This window comes from Peromyscus eremicus, chromosome 4 (genome assembly GCF_949786415.1).
Source record: "Peromyscus eremicus chromosome 4, PerEre_H2_v1, whole genome shotgun sequence".
Lineage (NCBI taxonomy): Eukaryota > Metazoa > Chordata > Mammalia > Rodentia > Cricetidae > Peromyscus > Peromyscus eremicus.
Window position 1 is genome coordinate 15,756,054 of NC_081419.1, and position 20,202 is coordinate 15,776,255.

Consider the following 20,202-nt stretch of genomic DNA (forward strand, 5'->3'; position numbering starts at 1 on the left):
AGCGCGGGGCGGTGCTCCTGCTCGGCGCGTCCCCGACTCATGGCGAGCCCAGCCCCGCCCGCGGCCGACGAGCTCCCGGGCCCGGCCGCCAGGCGCCTCTACTCCAGGTAGTTCGAAGACCGGGATGGGGACGGGGACCCGAGCGGCTGGCGCGGGCAGGAGGCTGCCGGCCCAGAACAAAGGCTGCAGCGGTGGCGCGCAACGTGGCCGCGGACGCGCCTCCCTAGCTCTGCGCGGGGAGCGGTGGGGACTCGGGGCCCAAAGATCGGCCCCGTGGCAGAGGGGCTGGGGGCTGGGTTCTACCTGCAGCCCCGTCCGGATGCCTGAGGGGCTTACGAGGGGGGCAGCCCTCCACCGAGCTCTGTGGGCCCCTGAATAGCCAGGGATGGCAGGCTTCGTTGCCAGGAGTTCGCCTCTCAAGCCTGAGACTGCCGTGACCCGGTACAGGGGTGACATGGCCACGACCCAGGCTGACATGATGGGGCCCTGCCCTCACTAGCTATCCCCAGCCCCAGGCCAGCAGAACCTGGGCCTGGGCCAGGCAGGTGGGTGTGAGCATCCTTACAAAGGCGCTTGCCTTCCAGGTAGGTTCACAGGTGAGCCCGCGGTCTGTGCTCTGTGCCCACGCCCACTGGGTATGACAGGCTAGCCCTGCTTCTGGCCGCATGCCTCCCTGGTGACTCCAGCCTGATGAGGGTGTTCCCCCACGAGGTGCTGGTTCCAGAAGTGGACCGGGTACCGCCAGTTCACTCTGGCCTCATGCTGAGCTTGAAGGGCCTGAGTGCTGGGCAGGGTCTGCAGACTATCACAGCCCTAGGAGAAGGCCCAGCTCCCTGCTGTGAGCTTCTGATTCCCACCTCTTCGGATCCTGCTAGGGGCCAACCCTGAAGTAATCTGCCCCAAGTGAGGTGGCTCATCAGCCAGCCAAGCTCTGCCCAGTACCTCCAAAGATCAAAATGAAGGCTTGGTGGCTGGTGAGAAGAGAACTTCCCCCGCCCCCTGCTACTCTGCTGCAGCTCAGAGACAGTGTCCCCATTGTGTGGTGTTGAAGATCAAGCCTGAGCCCTGTACTCTGCCTCCTGGTTATGGTGCAGGGGTAAGAGGTTTGCTGGCAGCTTCTTCCTAGAGTCCCCTGAGAGTGGAAGTTGTGCAGGGTCACATTTACCTCAGGACCTGCCACCTGTGAGAAGGAGGTATCTATCGGGCCGCTCGTGTGTGAGGGGAGGGCGGGGAGGGAGAATATCGAGAACACAGGTCTCCAAGCTGTGTCTGCTGCCCGCACTTCTCCCTGGTGGTGATTCACTGGGCCGAATTCAGGCCCTGGGTAGCTCTCGCTGGTTAGGGACAGTATTCAGGATACTGGCTGAGGCCCTGAGCTCAGCCTGGCATCCCTCCAAGCTGAAACCCAAGCTGAGCTGAGAGGGTTGAGCGGGGACCAGATTTAAGCGGAGCAGCCAAGAGCCTCCCCACAGGGCCTTCCAGGAGGCCCGTGAGCTGTTTGGTCCCCACCTAGGGACCACAGCCAGGCCTGGACAGCCAGTCTCGGGCTTAGATAGGCTGGGCAGATGGGAAGCACCGGAAGCATTTTGAAGCAGGTATTAGAGAGGGGTCAGAGAAGGAAAGTCGCTACCGTCAGGCCCAGCAACCTGTGGCCTCTGGAACTAAGAAGGAAGAGATCCAAGCATGTCCTGACCCCACATGAACCCCAGGGTGTCCAGGGAAGCTTGCATGCTGGCATGGCTACTCAGGTACACAGGTGCCTAGGTGAACTGGGTCCACCTGATCTAAGAACTCCTGTGGCCTTTCTGGGCTGATACAGGATGTCTTGCTGGGAGACATTCTCTGCACCATCCACCCTCCCAGGAGCATCCCCACTCTCACTGACTGAGAGGGTTTGATACTTACAAAATGGGACTGAGGCCAGGCAGTGGTGGCACGCGCCTTTAATCCCAGCACTCGGGAGGTAGAGCCAGGCGGATCTCTGTGAGTTCAAGGCCAGCCTGGTCTACAGAGCGAGATCCAGGACAGGCACCAAAACGACACAGAGAAACCTTGTCTCAAAAAAACAAAAAATAAAATAAGACTGAGGAATTGAGAAAAGCCACAAATGTGTCCCTGAACTACCACCTCCTCGTGGAGTGTAGAGAGGGACTGGACACTGGAGGGGGGTGGGGGTAAAGTGGGGAGGCTCTCTGTTGAAAATTCTGTCCACTGACACTGGGGCCAGAACAGGGGCTTGGGGCAGAGGGTCCCAGAGAGGTGAACAAGTAGCTAGGAAGTCCCTGCAAATCCTCTTCTGGCCTGCAGCCCCAGGAGGCAAGGAGCGAAGTGCTGAGTGAGGCTGGGAAGGGAGGGGTGGCGGGGGAGCACACACTGGGGTGGCCTTCTAAAAGCTGCACCTGTGGTAGAGGCCCCTGGTGCCTGGGCATGGCATCCCTCGGCATGGGCAAGGCCTCTGTGGCTGCATGGCTGAGCAGTGCTGGCCCCCCACTCTACCACCTCTATCTGTGATTTTCCCTTGGCACTGTCCCAGACAGGCCCAGTCCCCATCTTAGCCCCAGACATCCCTGCAAGCCTGATCCTTAGGTACCTTCCTGAAGCTGAGGTACCCCTGCCCACAGCAGTTTCCTGCTCCTGCCATGCTCCCTCCCAGCCTTCCCACTTCTTTCTCTCTCCTTCTTCCCCTGGCTGTTGAGGGAATGTCAGTGGGACTTCCTTCTCAGAGATGCTGAATGGGAAAGCTGGGACAGCTGTGAGCAAGGGTCTCTCAAGCCTTTGGCCAGGGACCAGTGCCAGGTGACTGCTCTTCAGTGAAGGAGGCAGGCAAAAATTCAGGTAGCTAGAACTGGGGTGCTAAGGAGCCAGCTGGTTGTGGGTACCAGACAACACCAGGAGTCGTAAGGGGACAGGCAGGTGAGATCAGGAGGCCAGAGGGACATGAGCAGAACGTGGCTGGCCACTAGGGAGTCAGGTACTGCTGCAGTGGCTGGGGTATGGCAGACAGTGCCTGGTTCCTGGTTGCTGTGATCTACTGTTCTTGACATCTGGAACAGCACAGGGCTGTGAGCCTTTTTTTTTTTTTTTTTTTTTTTTTTAAAGATTTATTTATTTAGTATACAGTGAGTGTTCTGTCTGCAGGCCAGAAGAGGGCACCAGATCTCATTGTAGATGGTTGTGAGCCACCATGTGGTTGCTGGGAATTGAACTCAGGGCCTCTGGAAGAACAGCCAGTGCTCTTAACCTCTGAGCCATCTCTCCAGCCCCGGCTGTGAGCCTTTTAAAGTGGCTCAATGGGTGGCATGGCTTGGGGTCAGGACCTCAGTGTGGAGGTGGGTCAGTTGGGGTAGGCAGCGCCATCCTTTTTGGTGGGGTGAAGGATTGCTGTTTACCTGTTCAGCAATAGGTCCGTCTAGCCAGATGATAAATTTTGGTGGGATGGTGTGGCCAGTGGGAGACACTAAGCTCCAAACCCTAGATAACTGTGATCTGGAGCCTTGAGGGTAGGATTTCAAGGGACCCTTGGAGTGGACAGGTCTTTCAGAGGCCTCAGATAACCCTGCATTTGTTTGTTCAAATGGCTGCAGCTCCCTGAGTATATGAACACCTTGACAAGTGACAGATGAGCAGTGCCTTGTAGGCCTGCAGAGGTGATATGGGAGCGCAGAGGTTCCAAGAACTTCTCTGCTCAGCCACGTCAGACTGGCTGGCCCCAAGAGGGCAGGAGGGGGTTGAAAGCAGAGCAGGCATGTCAGTGGGGAGGCAGGGAGGCCCAAGAGAGCCCCCCTCGGGAGTTCCAGGCTTACCCTGATACTCTTGGCCAAGGTGTTCCAGAAGTGGAAGCCCTGGACTGAGTTATCCAGGGCCTGGAGCCTTCTCTGCCCACTCTGGAGTTCCTGTCTCTGCTAAGAACCCAAAGTGGTCTCGGGGAGAGTACTGCCCCTGCTGTCCAGTCTCCTGTGACTGCAGCTGGATCCCCTCATTCTCGTCTCTGGCTTCCACAGCCAAAAGGCATGTAGCTTGGCTGGAGGGCTTCCAGGAATGGTCCTGTCATCACTGGGATGGGGCCAAAATGGGGCCGTAGTCTAGGGAAAGGCCTGTGAGAGGCTACCAGTACACTGCCCTCAGGCACTGGATTGGGCCCTGATCCTGTGGGCTAATGTCCTCTGTGGATGTTGGTAACTCCCCTTCATTCTTGGGGTCCCTCCCTTTGCCCTGGTAGGGCTGAGAAGGTGTTTGGGAAATTAGAAGTTAGAGGAAAATCCCAGCTTCCCTGGAACAGCCTCTGCAGACCTTGTGTGGCCCTACACCCTGGTGAGACCCTGAGTCTGGAACTTACCTTGAAGAGTTGGGCGAGTGTAACTGCAGTCAGGAAGAGTCCTGCAGGGTGAAGAGGACTTCATGTCCCAGGCCAGGATCCAGGGCAGAGCAAACACCAGGGGCTGGAGAGAGCAAAAACTCCAAGTACCAACCTTGTCCAGAGTCCTAGCTTTGCCCAGCTGTAGGACAGGCTCTCGTAGCTGGCATTCCAGGCAGGAGACTCTGACTTTCTGCCAACCTCTGTCAGCACCAGGTGGGGAGCAGAGCTAGATTGGGGGATTCTCATGCACTATACGTATCCTCTCACCGCTAATGTGGCCAGCAGCTGCGATGTGCAATCTTAATACTCCTGAAGTCCCTGGGTCCTGGGTCTGACCTGCATAAAAGTTTGCCAAAGGATTGGTTCCATGCTCCCTGCCCAGCCCCCAAGGAGGACAGAAGGGCAGCAGAGGATTACCTCAGGCTTCCCACCCCACCCCCTCTGCCATAAGTGCTCATCCATCCAGACTGAGCTGCCCTTGATCCTTTGATCCACATCATACCCGGGGAAAGAGGGAGATGCTGTTGAAGAGCTTGGGGCCGTGGAGCCTGAGATTGGCACATCCCCTGGGACCATGGCCAGAGCTGTGATGCACGCTACATCCGTGGAGGGCCAGCCTCTGGCCCTGAGCTTAGCAGAGAAGGCTGTGTGTAAGGTGGTCTATGGTGCCCCCCGCCCCCGCCCGTTGCTGCTGCCTGTGGGTCTGGAGCTGTGGCTGTATGTGCAGAAGATGCGTAACCTACAGAGAAAGAGGTGGGGACCAGGCAGGCGCCAGGCTTCAAGGCTGGGTGCCTGAGTGGGTCCAGGCGTGATTTGGGAGTGTCTTAGAGTCGGGGAGGGACAGGAACCTGCAGAGAAAAAGGTGCTAGTTGGGCAAGTGACAGGAGTCAGAGGTGGATGTTTGGCATGATTCAGGGGTGTCTTGTGGGGAAGGGCTCTTTGTGTTATGGCCCAAATTAATTCCCCCTCTGATGCCCCTTCTGGCATGCTCTCCAGGGCTTCTGCCCCAGACCTCTCCCAAACCTTTGCTTTCTGGGTGCCAAATCGCTGGGCTAGGAGGGTGACAGGGTGTAATGGCAGTTCCCCCTAATCAGTAGTACTCCCCAGTGACAGAAACTCCTGTGCAGTCCTCTAGAAGGCCAGCAGAACTGAGCCATATCTGGCTGCTCAGAACCATGGGGCAGGGACAGATAGGCCTTAATTAAGAAGCCAGAACTTGTGCCGGGCGGTGGTGGCGCACGCCTTTAATCCCAGCACTCGGGAGGCAGAGCCAGGCGGATCTCTGTGAGTTTGAGGCCAGCCTGGGCTACCAAGTGAGTTCCAGGAAAAGGCGCAAAGCTACACAGAGAAACCCTGTCTCGAAAAACCAAAAAAAAAAAAAAAAGAAGCCAGAACTTGGCACTGGCCACAGGAGAGATGTCTTGTGGCTGGTTGCCACAGTAACCATGGCTCTTGTGGCCAACGTGGCATCTGATGGCCTTTTCCAGAGGGGTTGGTAAGGTGGCCGTCAGGGAGTCCAGCAGGTATGGATGGGAGTCCCTGGCATAACAGGGTAGGTGGGTGGCCCAAGGGCCTGGCTTCCTGGTCTTAAGGTCACATGCCTTTCTCTGACCCCTGAGAGAAGTGGGGGTCCAGCAAGAAGCCCAATCTCCCTGATGCCAAGTGTAAAGTCTGCATACCCCTTTCTGATTATGTCACTATTTAATAGCATCAAACTGAGGCCCCTTCAAATGCCATGCCTGGGCCTCAGCCCTGGTAAGAAATGTCTGGACACACAGTCTAGAAGGGGCAGGACTCCAAAGCCTTCCTATGACAGACCCAGAGGGTGGCACCCACACTGAAGCAGGGTCCTAGCTGGCACAGCATGGGTGTGTGGTGAATTGACTGGGTGATAGCCAGAGATGCCCCAGCAAGAAAAGCCCAGACTAGAGCAGGATGGCAGTTACCAGGAGCCTGAGAGGCAGGAGCATGTCTCTTGAGAATTCATGTTCTCACTCCCTGGGGAGAGTGGAGGCACCTGGTACCCGATCTTATGATGTCAGAAGTGAAGGGCAGGGCAGCCAGTGGTTGACTTCTGGAAATTCAAGGACCTTGTAAGTGGTGGCTGTACTACAGAAAAGGAATTGTGAATGCTGTGGGCTTTGGGGTACCAAAGGGACTTGACGGCATGGCTTGGTTCCTGGGGTGTTGGCGTGTGGGCACAGGGAGGACTTACAGCACTCTAAGCCCGGGGATGCAGATGTGTGTGCCAGCTTCTCGGGTCCATTGACTCCACCATCTATTCATGTGGCACTGTTATCCTGGGAAAGTTCAAACTGCCCCCTTTCCTTGATAACACAATACAGTGGATGTGGCTTTGCGATTTGTGTCAAAGAACCTTTGGTTCAAACGCTTAGCCGCTCTGTCCTTGATTTTCCACGGCTTCCCTGCAGCGCTCTGGATTGTTGATGGATCCTCAGGACACACAGGAGAAGCCAGCATCTTAGGCGACAAGGCGCTTGATATTGACTTTATTCAATCAGGCTTGGCAGTGGTGGCGCACACCTTTAATCCCAGCGCTTGGGAGGCAGAGGCAGGAAGATCTCTGTGAGTTCCAGGCCAGCCTGGTCTATAAAGGACATTCCAGGACAGCTAGGACTGTTACACAGAGAAACCCTGTCTCGAAAAAACAACAACAAAAAATTATTCAGAACTGGGCCCACAACACAACATGTCTCTTATTCTAGTTTCTGGGAAGGCTGAAGCAAGAGAATTGCTTGGGCCTGGGCCACATAGAGAGAATCTGACCCAAACAGTGGAGAGAAAAGTGAAGCCGGGCGGTAGTGGCACACGCCTTTAATCCCAGCACTCAGGAGGCAGAGGCAGGTGGATCTGTGAGTTCGAGGCCAGCCTGGTCTTAAAAAAAAAAAAAAAAAAAAAAAAAGGATAGGGGCAAAGGAGAGCTGAACAGCTGTGGCACTGTTGGGTCCAGCCTCTGCTCTGAGGCATGAATCCCCAGCAGGCATATCTGTGAACAAGGCTGTGATGTGGGCAACAGCTGCTGCAGAACACTGTCTCTGTTGTGACCACAGAGGGTCCCAAGGGACGGGCCATGATACCCCTTCTCTACCCAGGATGGAGGCCTCCTGTCTGGAGCTGGCACTGGAAGGTGAGCGACTGTGTAAGGCGGGAGACTTCAAGGCAGGCGTGGCCTTCTTTGAGGCTGCTGTGCAGGTGGGCACCGAGGACCTGAAGACACTGAGTGCCATCTATAGCCAGCTGGGCAATGCCTACTTCTATCTGAAGGAGTATGCCCGGGCCCTGCAGTTCCACAAACATGACCTACTGCTGGCACGGTAAGTATGATGAATTGTGGCCTGATGGCATGAGCCTGGTGCCCTGCCCTTGGGGAGTTTGAAAGGTGCTGATGTCTCAGAGCCTGGAGAGCCCAGCAGGCTGGGAGGGGAATCTGGGGACCCCTTAGAGGTCTGTGTTCAAGTCAAGGGGTGTGTGTGTGTGTGTGTGTGTGTGTGTGTGTGGTGTGGGGGGGGTGTGGGGGGGTGTGGGGGGGGGTGTGTGTGGGGGGTGTGTGTGGTGTGTGTGTGTGTGTGTGTGTGTGTGTGTGTGTGTGTGTGTGTGTCTGTCTATGTGTTCTGTCTGGCCTCCTGTGCCTGCTGTGCTTCTTGCTCCCTGAGACCATGTCTCTACCACCCATAGGTGTTCCTTTTCTGTGGTCTTGGGTTCAGGCTTACTCCTTGCCATCTTTGTTAGGAGTGGTCTTGTCCCCAGGGGCTTCCTGTTCTCCCTGTGAACTCTAACCCCTTAAAGGTTTTTATTTTTATTTATTTATTTATTTGGTTTTTCGAGACAAGGCTTCTCTGTATAGTTTTGGTGCCTGTCCTGGATCTCGCTCTGTAGACCAGGCTGGCCTCCAACTCAGAGATCTGCCTGGCTCTGCCTCCCAAGTGCTGGGATTAAAGGTGTGCGCCACTGCTGGCTCCTTAAAGGATTATAATCTCCCTCCTACACACACCCTTCTCAAATTTCCCACCATTCCTGAGTTTCTACCCCAGTGTCTCCAGTTTTATCCAACCTCTTACTCTTGGTTCCCACTATGTCCTACAGGGTCTTCCCTTGTTCCACATTCAACCCAGCTCCTTATTGAGGCCTCAAAGCCACCCTGACTTCCTAGATAGGGGGCGGAATCCTCCCAGCCCTGCCAATACTGGTAACCCTGCTCACCAGGGAGCCTCCCCCGGCCCATCCCATCCTCAACACTCAGTCCAGATCTGGTGCCAGTGGTCTGAACAAGGGTTCGCCAGTGAGTGTGAAGAGCTACCTCTCCACTGCCAGACCTTCTCCTCCAAGGCTCTTTTGGCCCTTGCTCAGCTCAGGGCCCAGTTAGACTCACACCCGGCTCCTCACTCCTTCCTGCCCTCTAGGACCATCGGCGACCGCATGGGGGAGGCTAAGGCCAGTGGGAACCTGGGCAACACACTCAAGGTCCTAGGCCGGTTCGATGAGGCCATCGTCTGCTGCCAGCGACACTTGGACATTGCCCAGGAGCAGGGGGACAAGGTGGGTGGTTGGCCCCTTGGATCGTCTGCTCTTCCCATTCCTGCCGAGGCTCTTAACCTCAGACATTAGCAGACAGAACAGTGGGCCTGGCAGGGGATAGAAGGGGTGAGGGGCAGAACTGGGTTTGCCCTTCTCAGGGACCCAGCAGGCCAGGGGACTATCCAGCCCCTGCAAGTGCACCTTGGGATGAGTTCCCTGGGGGCCTATAGAGCATGCTCTCATGCCTCACTGCTGCCCACAGGTTGGGGAGGCGAGAGCACTCTACAACATTGGAAATGTGTACCACGCCAAGGGCAAGCAGCTGTCCTGGAATGCGGCACAGGACCCTGGGCACCTGCCACCTGATGTCCGTGAGACACTCCACAGGGCCTCTGAGTTCTATGAGTGAGTGAGTGGGGTGGGCCGGCGCCACAGGGTGAGGACTGATGGGGCCGGGGCTTGTCTGGATGCCCCTGCATTCCACAGACACTTCTTAAGCCAATGTGTGCCAGGCAAGGGACTGGGCAGGATCCCAGACACAAAACATCCCCACATGTATCCAGCCCTAATGCTTTATGGCCACCCTTCCCCTCCCACATACTTATCAGGGACTGGTAGGTTTTGATCAGACCTCCAGCCCTGAAGCTCAGATGTCATCGGAGCCAAAGAACCCATTCCGAGCCACCCTGTATCCTGGGAGAACTACTTACTACTTTCCAGCCTCAGGGGGAGGAGATGTAAGCCACTTTCCTGGTGCTGGCGAGGACACAGCTCAGACAGACTTGGTCCCCCTAGGAGGAACCTGTCCCTGGTGAAGGAACTAGGCGATCGGGCGGCCCAGGGCAGGGCCTATGGCAACCTGGGTAACACCCACTACCTTCTGGGAAACTTCAACGAGGCCACAACCTTCCACAAAGAGGTGAGCTGGGCCTGGGTGCTGGGGCAGGGATGCTACAACAGGAAACCTGAGGGACACCTCATTGTCCTCAACAGCAGGGAAGCTGCAGAACCCCACTGATCCCCGAGCTCCTACTGTATTTGGTCCTGGGGTCCCCATCTGCTTCCCTGGACACTCCGATCAAATCAGCACCCTATCAGGGAGGCATCCCTGGCAGTGTGTCTAGGGTTTCAGGACTAGGTGATCATCTCTGGGCTTGGGTCTGTCTGCAGCGCCTGGCCATCGCCAAGGAGTTTGGAGACAAGGCAGCCGAGAGGAGGGCCTACAGCAACTTGGGCAATGCCCACATCTTCTTGGGGCGCTTTGATGTGGCTGCCGAACACTACAAGTAAGCCCCGGGTGCAGTGGATGACGGGCCACACAGAAATGCCCATCCCAGAGGGCAGTCTTGGGGTGCACTGAACACCAGGCTGCAGAGATGCCCCTCCCATGTTGTGGGAGGCGGGCACTGATCACTTAGCATTCTCAAGAGCCAGTTGGGGACCCTGGCGACCCTGAAAAAGGCCAATGCATGACGCTCATGGGTGTCCCCGACCTGTGCTGAAGTTCTTAGGCAGCTGCTTCCTAGGTAGGGTGGTGGCCACTAGGTGGAACTAAAACTTCAGGACTGGGCCCGTTGTGGGGCCTCCATGCTCGTCTCATGGTTCTGAGCTGTGGACACTCGGTCTTGGATCCCCTGTAAAGTGTCATCAGCTCAGCGTGGTTAGTGGCCTGCCGGTTCCTTAGCCAGTGGGAGCCCGTGCATCTGGTGCTGTGCATGAAATGCTGTGGCCACCTGAAGAGTTGTGTTCCTGAGGAGGAAAGGGGGCCCTGCCCCCCACTTAGGGACGACTCTCGTTCTGCACAGGAAGACGCTCCAGCTGTCTCGGCAGCTCCGGGACCAGGCAGTGGAAGCGCAGGCCTGCTACAGCCTGGGCAACACCTACACGCTGCTGCAGGACTACGAGCGTGCTGCTGAGTACCACCTGCGGCACCTGGGCATTGCCCAAGAGCTGGCTGATAGGTGTGTGGGAGCAAGGCCTTGGCGGGACTGGCTCCAGTGGGTATGGGTCCCTGCTCCCCTGCTGACGGCAGCATGGTCAGAGCAGCCTCCCACCAAGGCTCTCAGCCCTTCCCTCAGTGGGAAACAATTGAAGCAAATAGGTAGGTGCAAGGCTTGAAGAGGCCCTTAGCAGGACCTGGGGTGGAGGAAGGCTTTTCCATCACTCAGGTCTGCATCCCTCTCCCCATGGCAACATCAATCTCATGGCCTCCAACTCTGGAATAGCCTTCCATGCAGATCTGCCATAGCAGGCAGGGTCTCAGAGCACAGGCCTAGGGGCAGGTATAGTAGGGGGTATTCTCCAAGAGCTACCCTTATCCCCTGGGACTTTCTGCTCCAGGGAGGGGCAGATAATGGACGTTTTCTGCAACTAGATAGAGATAGTAGCCGTACAGCAATGGGAACAGCTAAAATGTCTCATAAAATGAACGATTCATGGCTCACTTGGGCCTGGGTGAGCCAGTGTAGAGCAAGCTGCAGGGGATATTACCATGCTGGCCACTAGGGGGCGAGCCAGGCTTTGAGGAAAAGAACCTAAGGGCTGAGCCCTGAGGGGCGTATGGAGGCCACAACTGGCCCCAGGGTAAGCTGGCCACAAACTCAAGTTTATCAAGTTAATTCTTTCAACAAGGAACAATAAAAGTGCCGGTGGTTGGCGCTTCTCCCTAAAGGGGGTGAACAGTTAGCGGTGTGGCCAGGGCCAGTGGGCCTCTTCGGTGGTGGAGGACTCACTGTGTTGTTGGTACCTTGTGTCCCAGGGTTGGGAGAGGGTCAGGGACTTGGGGTAACAGGCAGTCCTGGGAGGCAGGTGTGACTGTCTAACTTTCCACAGGGTGGGAGAGGGCCGGGCGTGCTGGAGCCTGGGGAACGCCTACGTGTCCATGGGGAGCCCCGCACAGGCCCTGACGTTTGCCAAGAAACACCTGCAGATCTCCCAGGAGGTGAGCCGGGTCCACTCCCCTCGGCCTCTGCGGGTGCCTCAGCTGTCTGTCATCTCCTTCTCGGGCTGCCCCCGTTGGCCTTTCTGAACACTGGGTCCCCGAGAGAACAATTCCCACTCGTGTGTACAGGGGTCAGTGGGTCAGTGGGGAAGCAAGGATCTGTTTTCCACCCTTGGAGTGCTGGTGCCTCCTGTGTGGATTCCATCCTCCAGCCCCTGATAGAATTGGGCCATGCTGGATTATAGGGCTGCTGGGAGTAACCTCTTGGAGGTGGACCAGGAAGACAGAGGTTCTGGTGTCCAGGAACTCCCTAGGTAGCCGAGTCTCCCTCCTCTTTGTTCAGTCCCCTCCTACTGTGGACAGTGCAGAGACATCCCAAGAAACCTGCCCTCCCTAACTAAGGGTGGGCCTTAAGTCCCGAGAGCATCACAAGGAGCTTCATGGGCGCCCAGGTTCAGGTGGGATAGGATGGTCCTATCAGATAGGATGGTCCAGAGCAGAAGAGAGCCTGTCTGGAGATCCCTCCACAGGGTGACCAGTCCCACATCCTGATGAGTGCAAGCAGAGGTCTCTGGAGACTTCTGAGCTTTGTGGCTCCCTGTGTTCCTCATGTTGGGCTTGTACTCAAGAGGGTCCCACTGGTGCAGCCTGAGGCTGGTGGGGCCCCTAGGGTTGAGACAGGTATAGTCCAGGACAAGGACAAGCTGACAAATCATAGGATGTCTCCCAAGACCCTGAGCACTTCTGGGGTGGACTAGAGGCCATCCAGAACATCTAGGATGGACCCTCAGAATCAACTTCTGATAATGGGGACTGGCTCTCTAAGAAATCCAAAGTTCTGAGGTCAGCTCAGGCTGTCCAGCAGGCCAAAGATGGTGTGCTGGAGCCCTACCTCCAACACTAAGAGAGCACAGTCCCAGGCCTCACCTGCCCATCTACTCACCCCTGCTTGCTTCAGATCGGAGACCGAAACGGAGAGCTCACAGCCCGCATGAATATTGCCCAGCTGCAGCTGGCACTGGGCCGGCTGACTAGCCCAGCAGCGGCAGAGAAGCCAGATCTGGCTGGCTATGAGGCGCAAGGTGAGTTCCGGTTCTGAGGGCTGGGGTCTGCTTCCTCATGGTCTCTGGCTCAGCCTGAGGTACCATCAGAGCAGCATCCGGGCAGGGGTACAGCAAGAGAGAAACTCAGGGGAAAAGACATAGGATTAGATCAACAGGACTGACCCTTGGTTCGGGGCACAGGGTAGGTCTGCCAGAAAGGGAGGCACTAGCAGCTGCTCAGTAAAGGAAGAGGCTGTACCTCATCTGAGCACTCACTCTCCCCACCGTTGTTCTGGGCCCAGCGGAGACCACTGCCCACTGCCCAGGGGAGCTCACAGTGGTAGAAGAGAGAGGTGGACACAGAACTGTGTTGCACTGTGTTGTGGGGAGAGACAGGGTGTCCAGAGTTCTGGGGCACAAATGGACCCCACTGGGGCAAATCAGGGCTCAGGGGTATTTTAGTTGTTACTGTTCTATTGCTGTGAAGAGACACCATGACCAAGGCAACGCTTATGGAAAAAAATCATCTAACTGGGAGCTTGCTTATGTTTTCAGAGGCTTAGTCCATCGTGGTGGGAGTGTGACAGCAGGCAGGCAGGCAGGTGATGGGCAGGCACCTAAGGTGCACACCTGACCCAAAGGTTGCAGGCAGAGAGAGAAAATGGGCGTGGCGTGGGCTTTTGAAGTTCTCTGTATGTCTGTCTTTCTGTCTCTCTCTGTCTCTGTCTCTGTCTCTGTCTCTGTCTGTCTCTCTCTCTCTCTGGTTTTTTAAGATAGTGTTTCTCAGTGAGACATTGGTTGTCATGGAACTCGCTGTGGAGACCAGGCTGGCCTTGAACTCACAGAGATCTGCCTGTTTCTGACTCCCAAGTGCAGGGATTAAAGGTGTGCACCACCACCACCCACCTGGCATGGGCTTTTGAAATCTCAAAGCCCACTCCAAGTGACACATCTCCTCCAACAAGGCCACGCCTCTTAATCCTTCCTAAACAGTTTCACTACCTAGGGACCAAGCACACAAACATGAGCTATGAGGGCTATTCCCATTCAAACCATCACAAGGGGCAACTGAAAGATGTGGGGCGGAAATGATAGTCAGTAGCCAGGAACACCAATGGCAGAGGGAGAGCGGTCAGTTCTGCACTGTCCTTGAGACAGTGAGGACCTGTGGTCACCTAGAGCCCCTCCCTCCCTGATCCTGGTGGCACCACAGGGCTGATGGCAAAAAGACAGGAAATGGCTCCTCCCCAAGCAGCCAGAGTGTCCATCACCCTGCTCTGTAGGAGGGGCTTCTGGGAGGCTGGAGGGAGCCAGTCCGTGCCTGCCTGGAGTACTAATCAGGCAAAGCCACTCCAGTGACCTCATTCAAACTGATGATTGTCCCACACAGGTCAGACACATAGTGAATGAAAGGACAAAATGTTCCCCACAGAGCAAATGCATTAATACGTACAAAGGAGGGCAGGGTGGATGCAGGGTGCTATGCTGAGTTGGCGTCTGGAGGCTCATAGGGCTTTGATGGGGGCAAGCCCCAGCACGGAGCCAGCTGCCCCATGTTCCTTGAGTTTGCCGGGAGTGATTTCATGGGTGATTTCAGCTATTCATGGGTGATTTCCCAGGGGCACCCACTGACTCCAGCCTCCCTCTCAGGACATCCAGAAGCAAGGGTACTTGCTACCATGAGAGCCCCGGTTCCTCAAACCTGGGATTTTTCAGCATGACCTGGCCTGGAAAATAAGGCTGGGGGACAGAGGAGAGGAGCAAAGGCTTCTGGGACCCTCAGCCACTCCATGTGGCAAGAGATGCAGTGGCGAATGGGGTGGGATGGTGTGGGTCCATACCCGTTTTCGCAGGGTAGATAGTCTGTATAGAGCTCCTAATACAGCCCAAGAACCCTGAGCAGCGCTGGCCGGCTTCTGGAAGGATTCCCACAGAGGCGGCCAGCTCCTCGTCCTGACTTTCTTCCTCCTCTAAGCTAAGGGAAAGGGGGGCAGGTCACGAGTGAATGGCCAGGGACAAGGCAGCTCTGTCCTCCCCACATTGGCTCCTCTGCTCTGCCCTGCATACCAGACCCTTCCCAGCCAGGGCCCCTGGAAGTCTCCTCCCCAAAGGGCTACTTGCGGCCAACGGCTGGGCCCTGGACACTGGGGAAGAGTTTATCCTCCAAGGAAGACATCAGGGAGAGGGATCTGGTGCCCTGAAGTCCTGGGATGCAGCTGTTGAAGGCAGGCCGGCACTGTGAGAGTCTTAGTGGCCCTGAGGGAGACCCCCACTCAGGTGAGCAAGGGATGAGCAGGGTCAGGAAGCCAGAGGAGAGCTAGACTCAGCTGAGACACTTGAGAAGGGCTGGCCTTGCCTCCTGTAAACTGACCAGGAGATAGGCAGGTGCATACCCAATGGTTCTGGTTCAGGGGGCTAGGTGGGCACCCCAAAGGGCACAGACCCAGCAGGGTTGGGGATAGGTGGCCTCCTGGGCCTGGGGAATTCATTCTGCTAGGGCTGGAGGGAAGTCAGAGCCAGGGGAGACGTGGCCTTTAGTTGTTAGACTCAGTCTGGTGTGGTATTTACGTGTGGGTGTGGCCTGTGGGACTGTAGGACAAGGCACTCATTGTGGGCTTGCAGAAGTGGAGTGGTTTGAGTGGGCAATGGGGGAAGACATACATTTGGGCTTTGGGCAGTGACTGGTGTGTGTGTGTGTGTTGAGCTGAGCAGTGTGTATTTTGAGCATGGTGTACATTGTAGGTGGGATGGTGGCCAGTGGGCTCGAGGCAGGAAAAGGCTCAGTTTTTCTCTCCTGACTTGATGAGTGTAAACAAGGGACTCCTGTGCAAGAAAATAGACCCCCCTCCCTTTACCTGCCCTTGGTGGTGCCTTCTCAGCCAGCGAAGCAGCAGCCCCAGACTGTCCTAGTCAGTGGGGGTACTACCCTGCCAGCTGCTTCCCCTGCCCAGTCCCTTGGGTTGTGTAGCTGTCTGAGACCCTTACAGCATACTTGGCTATATTGTCCATGCCATCCGGAATGCAGTGGTGTGGGGATCGTGCAGGCAGAGTTTCGTGTATCCTTCTGATGAGCATGCAAAGAGCTGGCCCTGATCCCTGCCAGGCTCAATGGCTCTGGCCTAGGCCACCCCTTGTACACAGTGACATAGTAGAAGCCCTCTGCTCTTGGTGATCGGCAGTCCTTCTCATCCTCTGGGCCCAGTATTGTGGTATGAGCACAGGGCAGCTCGCTGAGGGAAATGCACTGGAGGCTCTTCTCCACTTCTGGGTCAAGCATATGCTTTATGCTTGGTGTGGCGTCTGAGGGGCAGCGTAGGCCGTGGCCTCTAGCCTTGGCTCTGTCTACCATAGTCTGTGCTTCAGTGCCCCATCTGGGAGGCAGGCCCGCTAGTAAGAGTAACAGCCAGGCAAATGGCAAGAGTATTGAGTCTGCTGCGCAGATGTGTCTGCAGCTGTTGGGAGCCGTGGGGAGATGGGAAGCAGGTCTAGCCAGGGGCTCACTGTGTTCTGGCATGGAGAAAGGACTGAAGGGCAAGGTGAGGGACTGTCATGGGTCACCCTGGAAGAAAAGGGCCAGTTTCTAGATCTTTGGAGGTAAAACTACCAGTAGCGGCCACCCATGGACTGGGGATGGACTGCTTTCCATTGTAGGGAGGGCTGGGACATGGAACACGTACAGGTTTGGATGACTTTCCCTGAGACGTAGAGGTCAGGGGCCTTCGCGAGACAGGGACTGTCCACCTTGGGTGGGTAGTCATAATGGAGAAGTTTCTAGACCTTGTGCTGTAGGTGAGGTGGACAGGAAGCTGAAGGAGGGGTTAGGGTCTGAGGCCTCAGTGGAGGTGGCTCAGCCGAGGAGGCGTGGCCATTAACGCTGGCCAGACCTGACCTTTTTGACTCTGGACAGAGGATTCATTCAGCTGGGCCCAGTGAGCCTCCCACCCGGTCTGCACAAGAAGGATGCCCTCCCTGAGCCAGCTGCAGGCTGTGGTTCAGAGGACTGCATAGTCTGCCACAGCTTGGGTCCACCCGTGCAGCATCACAGTGGAGGGCTCTCTCAGAGGCCACCTCTTCAGGGGCCGGGCCCAATACTGGCCCTTCCTTGTGTCCCCCTTGTATTGTCTCTTCGCGTCTTGGTTGCATCTGAATTGTCCTTTTGTGGCTCGGCTGACCTAGCCCTGCTATGTGGACAGTCTGCCTGGCTGGCTCTCCCGGGACCTGGGCCTTGCAGGAGGTCAAGGCAGCTGCCCAAACCAGGCTCGATTCTCCAGTCCCCTCCCCATCACTTCCTGTGCTGGGAAAGGACCTGGGGGCCTGGGAACCAGGGTGAAGTTGCTCCCCACCCCACCTAGAAATGAAGGTCAGGGACCCCTGGGGCTGGTGGCAGCACTAGGCAGTTCAGGCAGTTGCTCCTTTGCACCCAACTGTGGTTGTGGACTTGGGAGCTGGTGACACGTCCCCTGTGGGAACCCAGAGCCTAGTTCAAACCATCTGCCAGGCTGTGCCCACCCCAAGTTGTTCAGTGTCCAGAGTGCCCTGCAGCAGGACTGCCCCGAGCCACGTCACTGCTACTTCAGCCTGGGTGGTCCACAGTGAGCCCCAGGGACCCAGAGGTTCCCCCTTGCCCCATCCCCAGGTGGGCACAGGAAGTAGGATAGGGAGATTCGGTGTGGCTTCATGGAGGGGATGCTGTGGAATACACGGGCTGCCTTCCAGGGGGAAGGAACAGTGCCAGCTAAGTCGGTAGGAAGCACAGGGCGTGGCTTGGCACAGTATCCCATGGCGGGGGCACCAAAACTATCTCTGATGCACCCTTCTCGGGGTCAGATCTGTCCTTAAGCCTTGCCTGCCTTGTCTGTGCCCACAGCCCAGTTAGATGGCTCAGTGGACACTCAGACACTCTATTTTCCCTGCACAAGAGGGGATTTATGAACTCTGGCCCCTGGGTGCAGTACTGCTGCGTCCTTGGTCTCCTGGGTCCCTTGCTTGGCTAGCGGCCTCAGAGCTCTGGGTCAGCACTGGGCTGACGGGCTGTGGTCTCTTCCAGGAGCTAGACCCAAGAGGACACAGAGGCTGAGCGCTGAGACCTGGGACCTGCTACGGCTCCCCCTGGACCGGGTGAGCTGGAGATCAGGGCTGGTGGCGGGGGGACTGAGAAACAGATGGCAGCGGAGGCATGGTCAGCATGTGGGCTCTGGGTTAATGAGCCCAGTGCACAGTGTGTGCTGAGCTGTCAATACCCTTTTTGGGCCCTGTCCCCTGGGAGATAAATGTCCCTCCCCCAGCAGCCTGAGGCCCTACAGGAGCCATTTGTCAACATTCCCCCCTGAGGTGTTCTGACTGTACACTCTGGCATGAGCTTTCCCTGGGTGGCATGTCCTGGGTTCCTGTCTGCTCCTTGCCACGGGACTGACTCTGGGGGTGGGGGGAGCAGGACGGCTGTTATTGTTGGAGAAGCTGTTGGGTTTTGGCAAACCCCAAATCTGGGGGGGGGGCGCTAGTGTGGGTACTGTATGGTCCACTGTAGCCTGTCCTCCCTGATCTTCTAGTTGTAAATAGCCTTTGGGGCATAACGTGAGTTCAAGGCCAGGGACACCTATGGTCACCTGTTGCCTAGCATTAGAAGGCTGACATTTAAGGAAGTCGGCATTCCTCCAGTTCTGTGCCCGCTCTACTTCCTGTTCCGTTCTTCAGAGACTGAGTACCTACTGTGTGCGTCCATAAAGGTGGGCGGCTGGGCCAGCTGCTGAGAGGGGACTTTGGTTTCAAACTGCCCTGGCTCATGTCCAACCCGCCTTTCCCTCTCCAGGAGCAAAATGGAGACACCCACCACACAGGGGACTGGAGGGGGCCAGGCAGGGACTTGCTCCCCCTCCCCGTGAGGAGCAGGAAGTACCAGGAAGGGGCAGATGCCACTGAGAGGCGACCCCGAGAGGGTAGCCACTCTCCACTGGACAGCGCTGATGTAAGGGTACAGGTGCCTCGTACGGTAGGTGCCTCCTGAGTCGAGGGGACAGCTGTGAACACTGAGCCCTCCCTTCCCTCTCTCTGCCCATCCAGCCTGGTAGCCGGGCGGGGGCTCAAGGCTGAACTTTTACTCAGGGAGGCAGAGCTGTAAGCTGCTGGGCCCTCCACCTGGCCTTGTGTGGTCCAGGGACTCTGTGGGGTACAGAGCTCATAACTGCACCTCCAGGAGCCCTCATGGGCACTCCAGGTCGTCCTCCTGCAGACAGGCTCTGTCTCTTTCTGGGCCTCAGTGTCCACCCTTGTCACCAGTCCGCAGGTGGCCTCCCTCTGTGTCACAGGCCCCGTCTTTGCCTTGCTGGCACCCTGGAGACCTGGCTGTACAAGCTGAAGAAGCTGGGTGGAACAGCCCTCTCCAGGGATGCCTTCTGCACCTCAGCAGTCACCTTAGAGGCTCCAGAGTGCCTGGGCACAGACCCGAACTCGGGGATCCCAGGCAGGGGCTCCAGTTTGGGGGTCCTCTGTCTTGAGCCTAAGAAATGGTACCGCCTGCAACTCCTCAATGTGTCTCAGGGTTTAAGAGGCCTCTGGGGAGTCTCCTGAGTTGCAGAGTGGTGGCCCTGAGCTGAGGGATGTGAGGGGTGGCTGGAGATGGGTGGGAAGGCCCCAAGCTTGCCCATGGGGCAGGTCCCAAGGAAAAGACCTTAGTGCTGGGGGCAGTTCAGTGTGAGAGGGGGCACATGCCTGGTCTTGGGGAGTGGCATCATGTGGAGGGGCGTGCTGGGTGGCTAGTGCACAACTGTAGAGCCAGATGTGGAAGGGACAGCAGGGAGCTAGCATCTGCCCAGTGTTCCAACAAGGTCTGGGCTGGGAGGTGCCACCTAGTCCACCTGGGCTTAGCATCCTGATCAAAGCTAGACTGGAGACCTGGTTGGGGGTTGGTATGGCCCGGCAGGAACCCACAGCACAGCCTGGATGCTCAGACCTGGGAGCACTCAATGTCCCTGGCAGCACACAGAAATGGTAAAATGGGTAGCTCAATGGCCAGTTACGAGACTGGTGGCCAGTGGGTGGAGGGTGGGGCCTGCCAGGGCCAATAGGTGCCCACTGTGCCTGGGCAGTATCTCCAGGCACTGGGAGCTGGTAGGGGTCCAGAGACAGAGTCTGAATTTAGGCTTAGAAGTCTTTGTGCAGGGCCCTCGGGTCCTGAGGCTCTAGGAAGTAGCATACAACACCCTCACCCTGCCACAGGCTCAGGCGGCCTGTGCTGCGTAGGGGCCTTGGTTATTCTTAGTGCCTGGAGCCCACCCTTCCTGCCGGGGCGGCTGCCTTCAGCCCCACTCCAGCCCACTTTATTCCTA

At 57.0% G+C, this 20,202-nt stretch overlaps 1 protein-coding gene across 3 annotated transcripts in view; it reads left to right on the forward strand.

Moving 5' to 3' along the window:
* The window catches only part of Gpsm1 (G protein signaling modulator 1), a 26,160-nt gene continuing 5,958 nt past the window's right edge, over positions 1-20,202 (forward strand). The window contains exons 1-11 of one of the 3 annotated variants that reach the window (XM_059260328.1): positions 1-107; positions 7,471-7,692; positions 8,779-8,914; positions 9,156-9,298; positions 9,689-9,812; positions 10,064-10,179; positions 10,699-10,854; positions 11,726-11,834; positions 12,793-12,916; positions 17,925-17,995; positions 18,687-18,866. In XM_059260328.1, coding sequence (XP_059116311.1) covers positions 40-107; positions 7,471-7,692; positions 8,779-8,914; positions 9,156-9,298; positions 9,689-9,812; positions 10,064-10,179; positions 10,699-10,854; positions 11,726-11,834; positions 12,793-12,916; positions 17,925-17,995; positions 18,687-18,866 — 1,449 coding nt within the window. In that variant the 5' untranslated portion in view covers positions 1-39. Of the gene's footprint in view, positions 108-7,470; positions 7,693-8,778; positions 8,915-9,155; positions 9,303-9,688; positions 9,813-10,063; positions 10,180-10,698; positions 10,855-11,725; positions 11,835-12,792; positions 12,917-15,009; positions 15,155-17,924; positions 17,996-18,686; positions 18,867-20,202 lie in introns of those variants that run through there. The other 2 variants (XM_059260330.1, XM_059260329.1) reach the window with 2 other exon arrangements.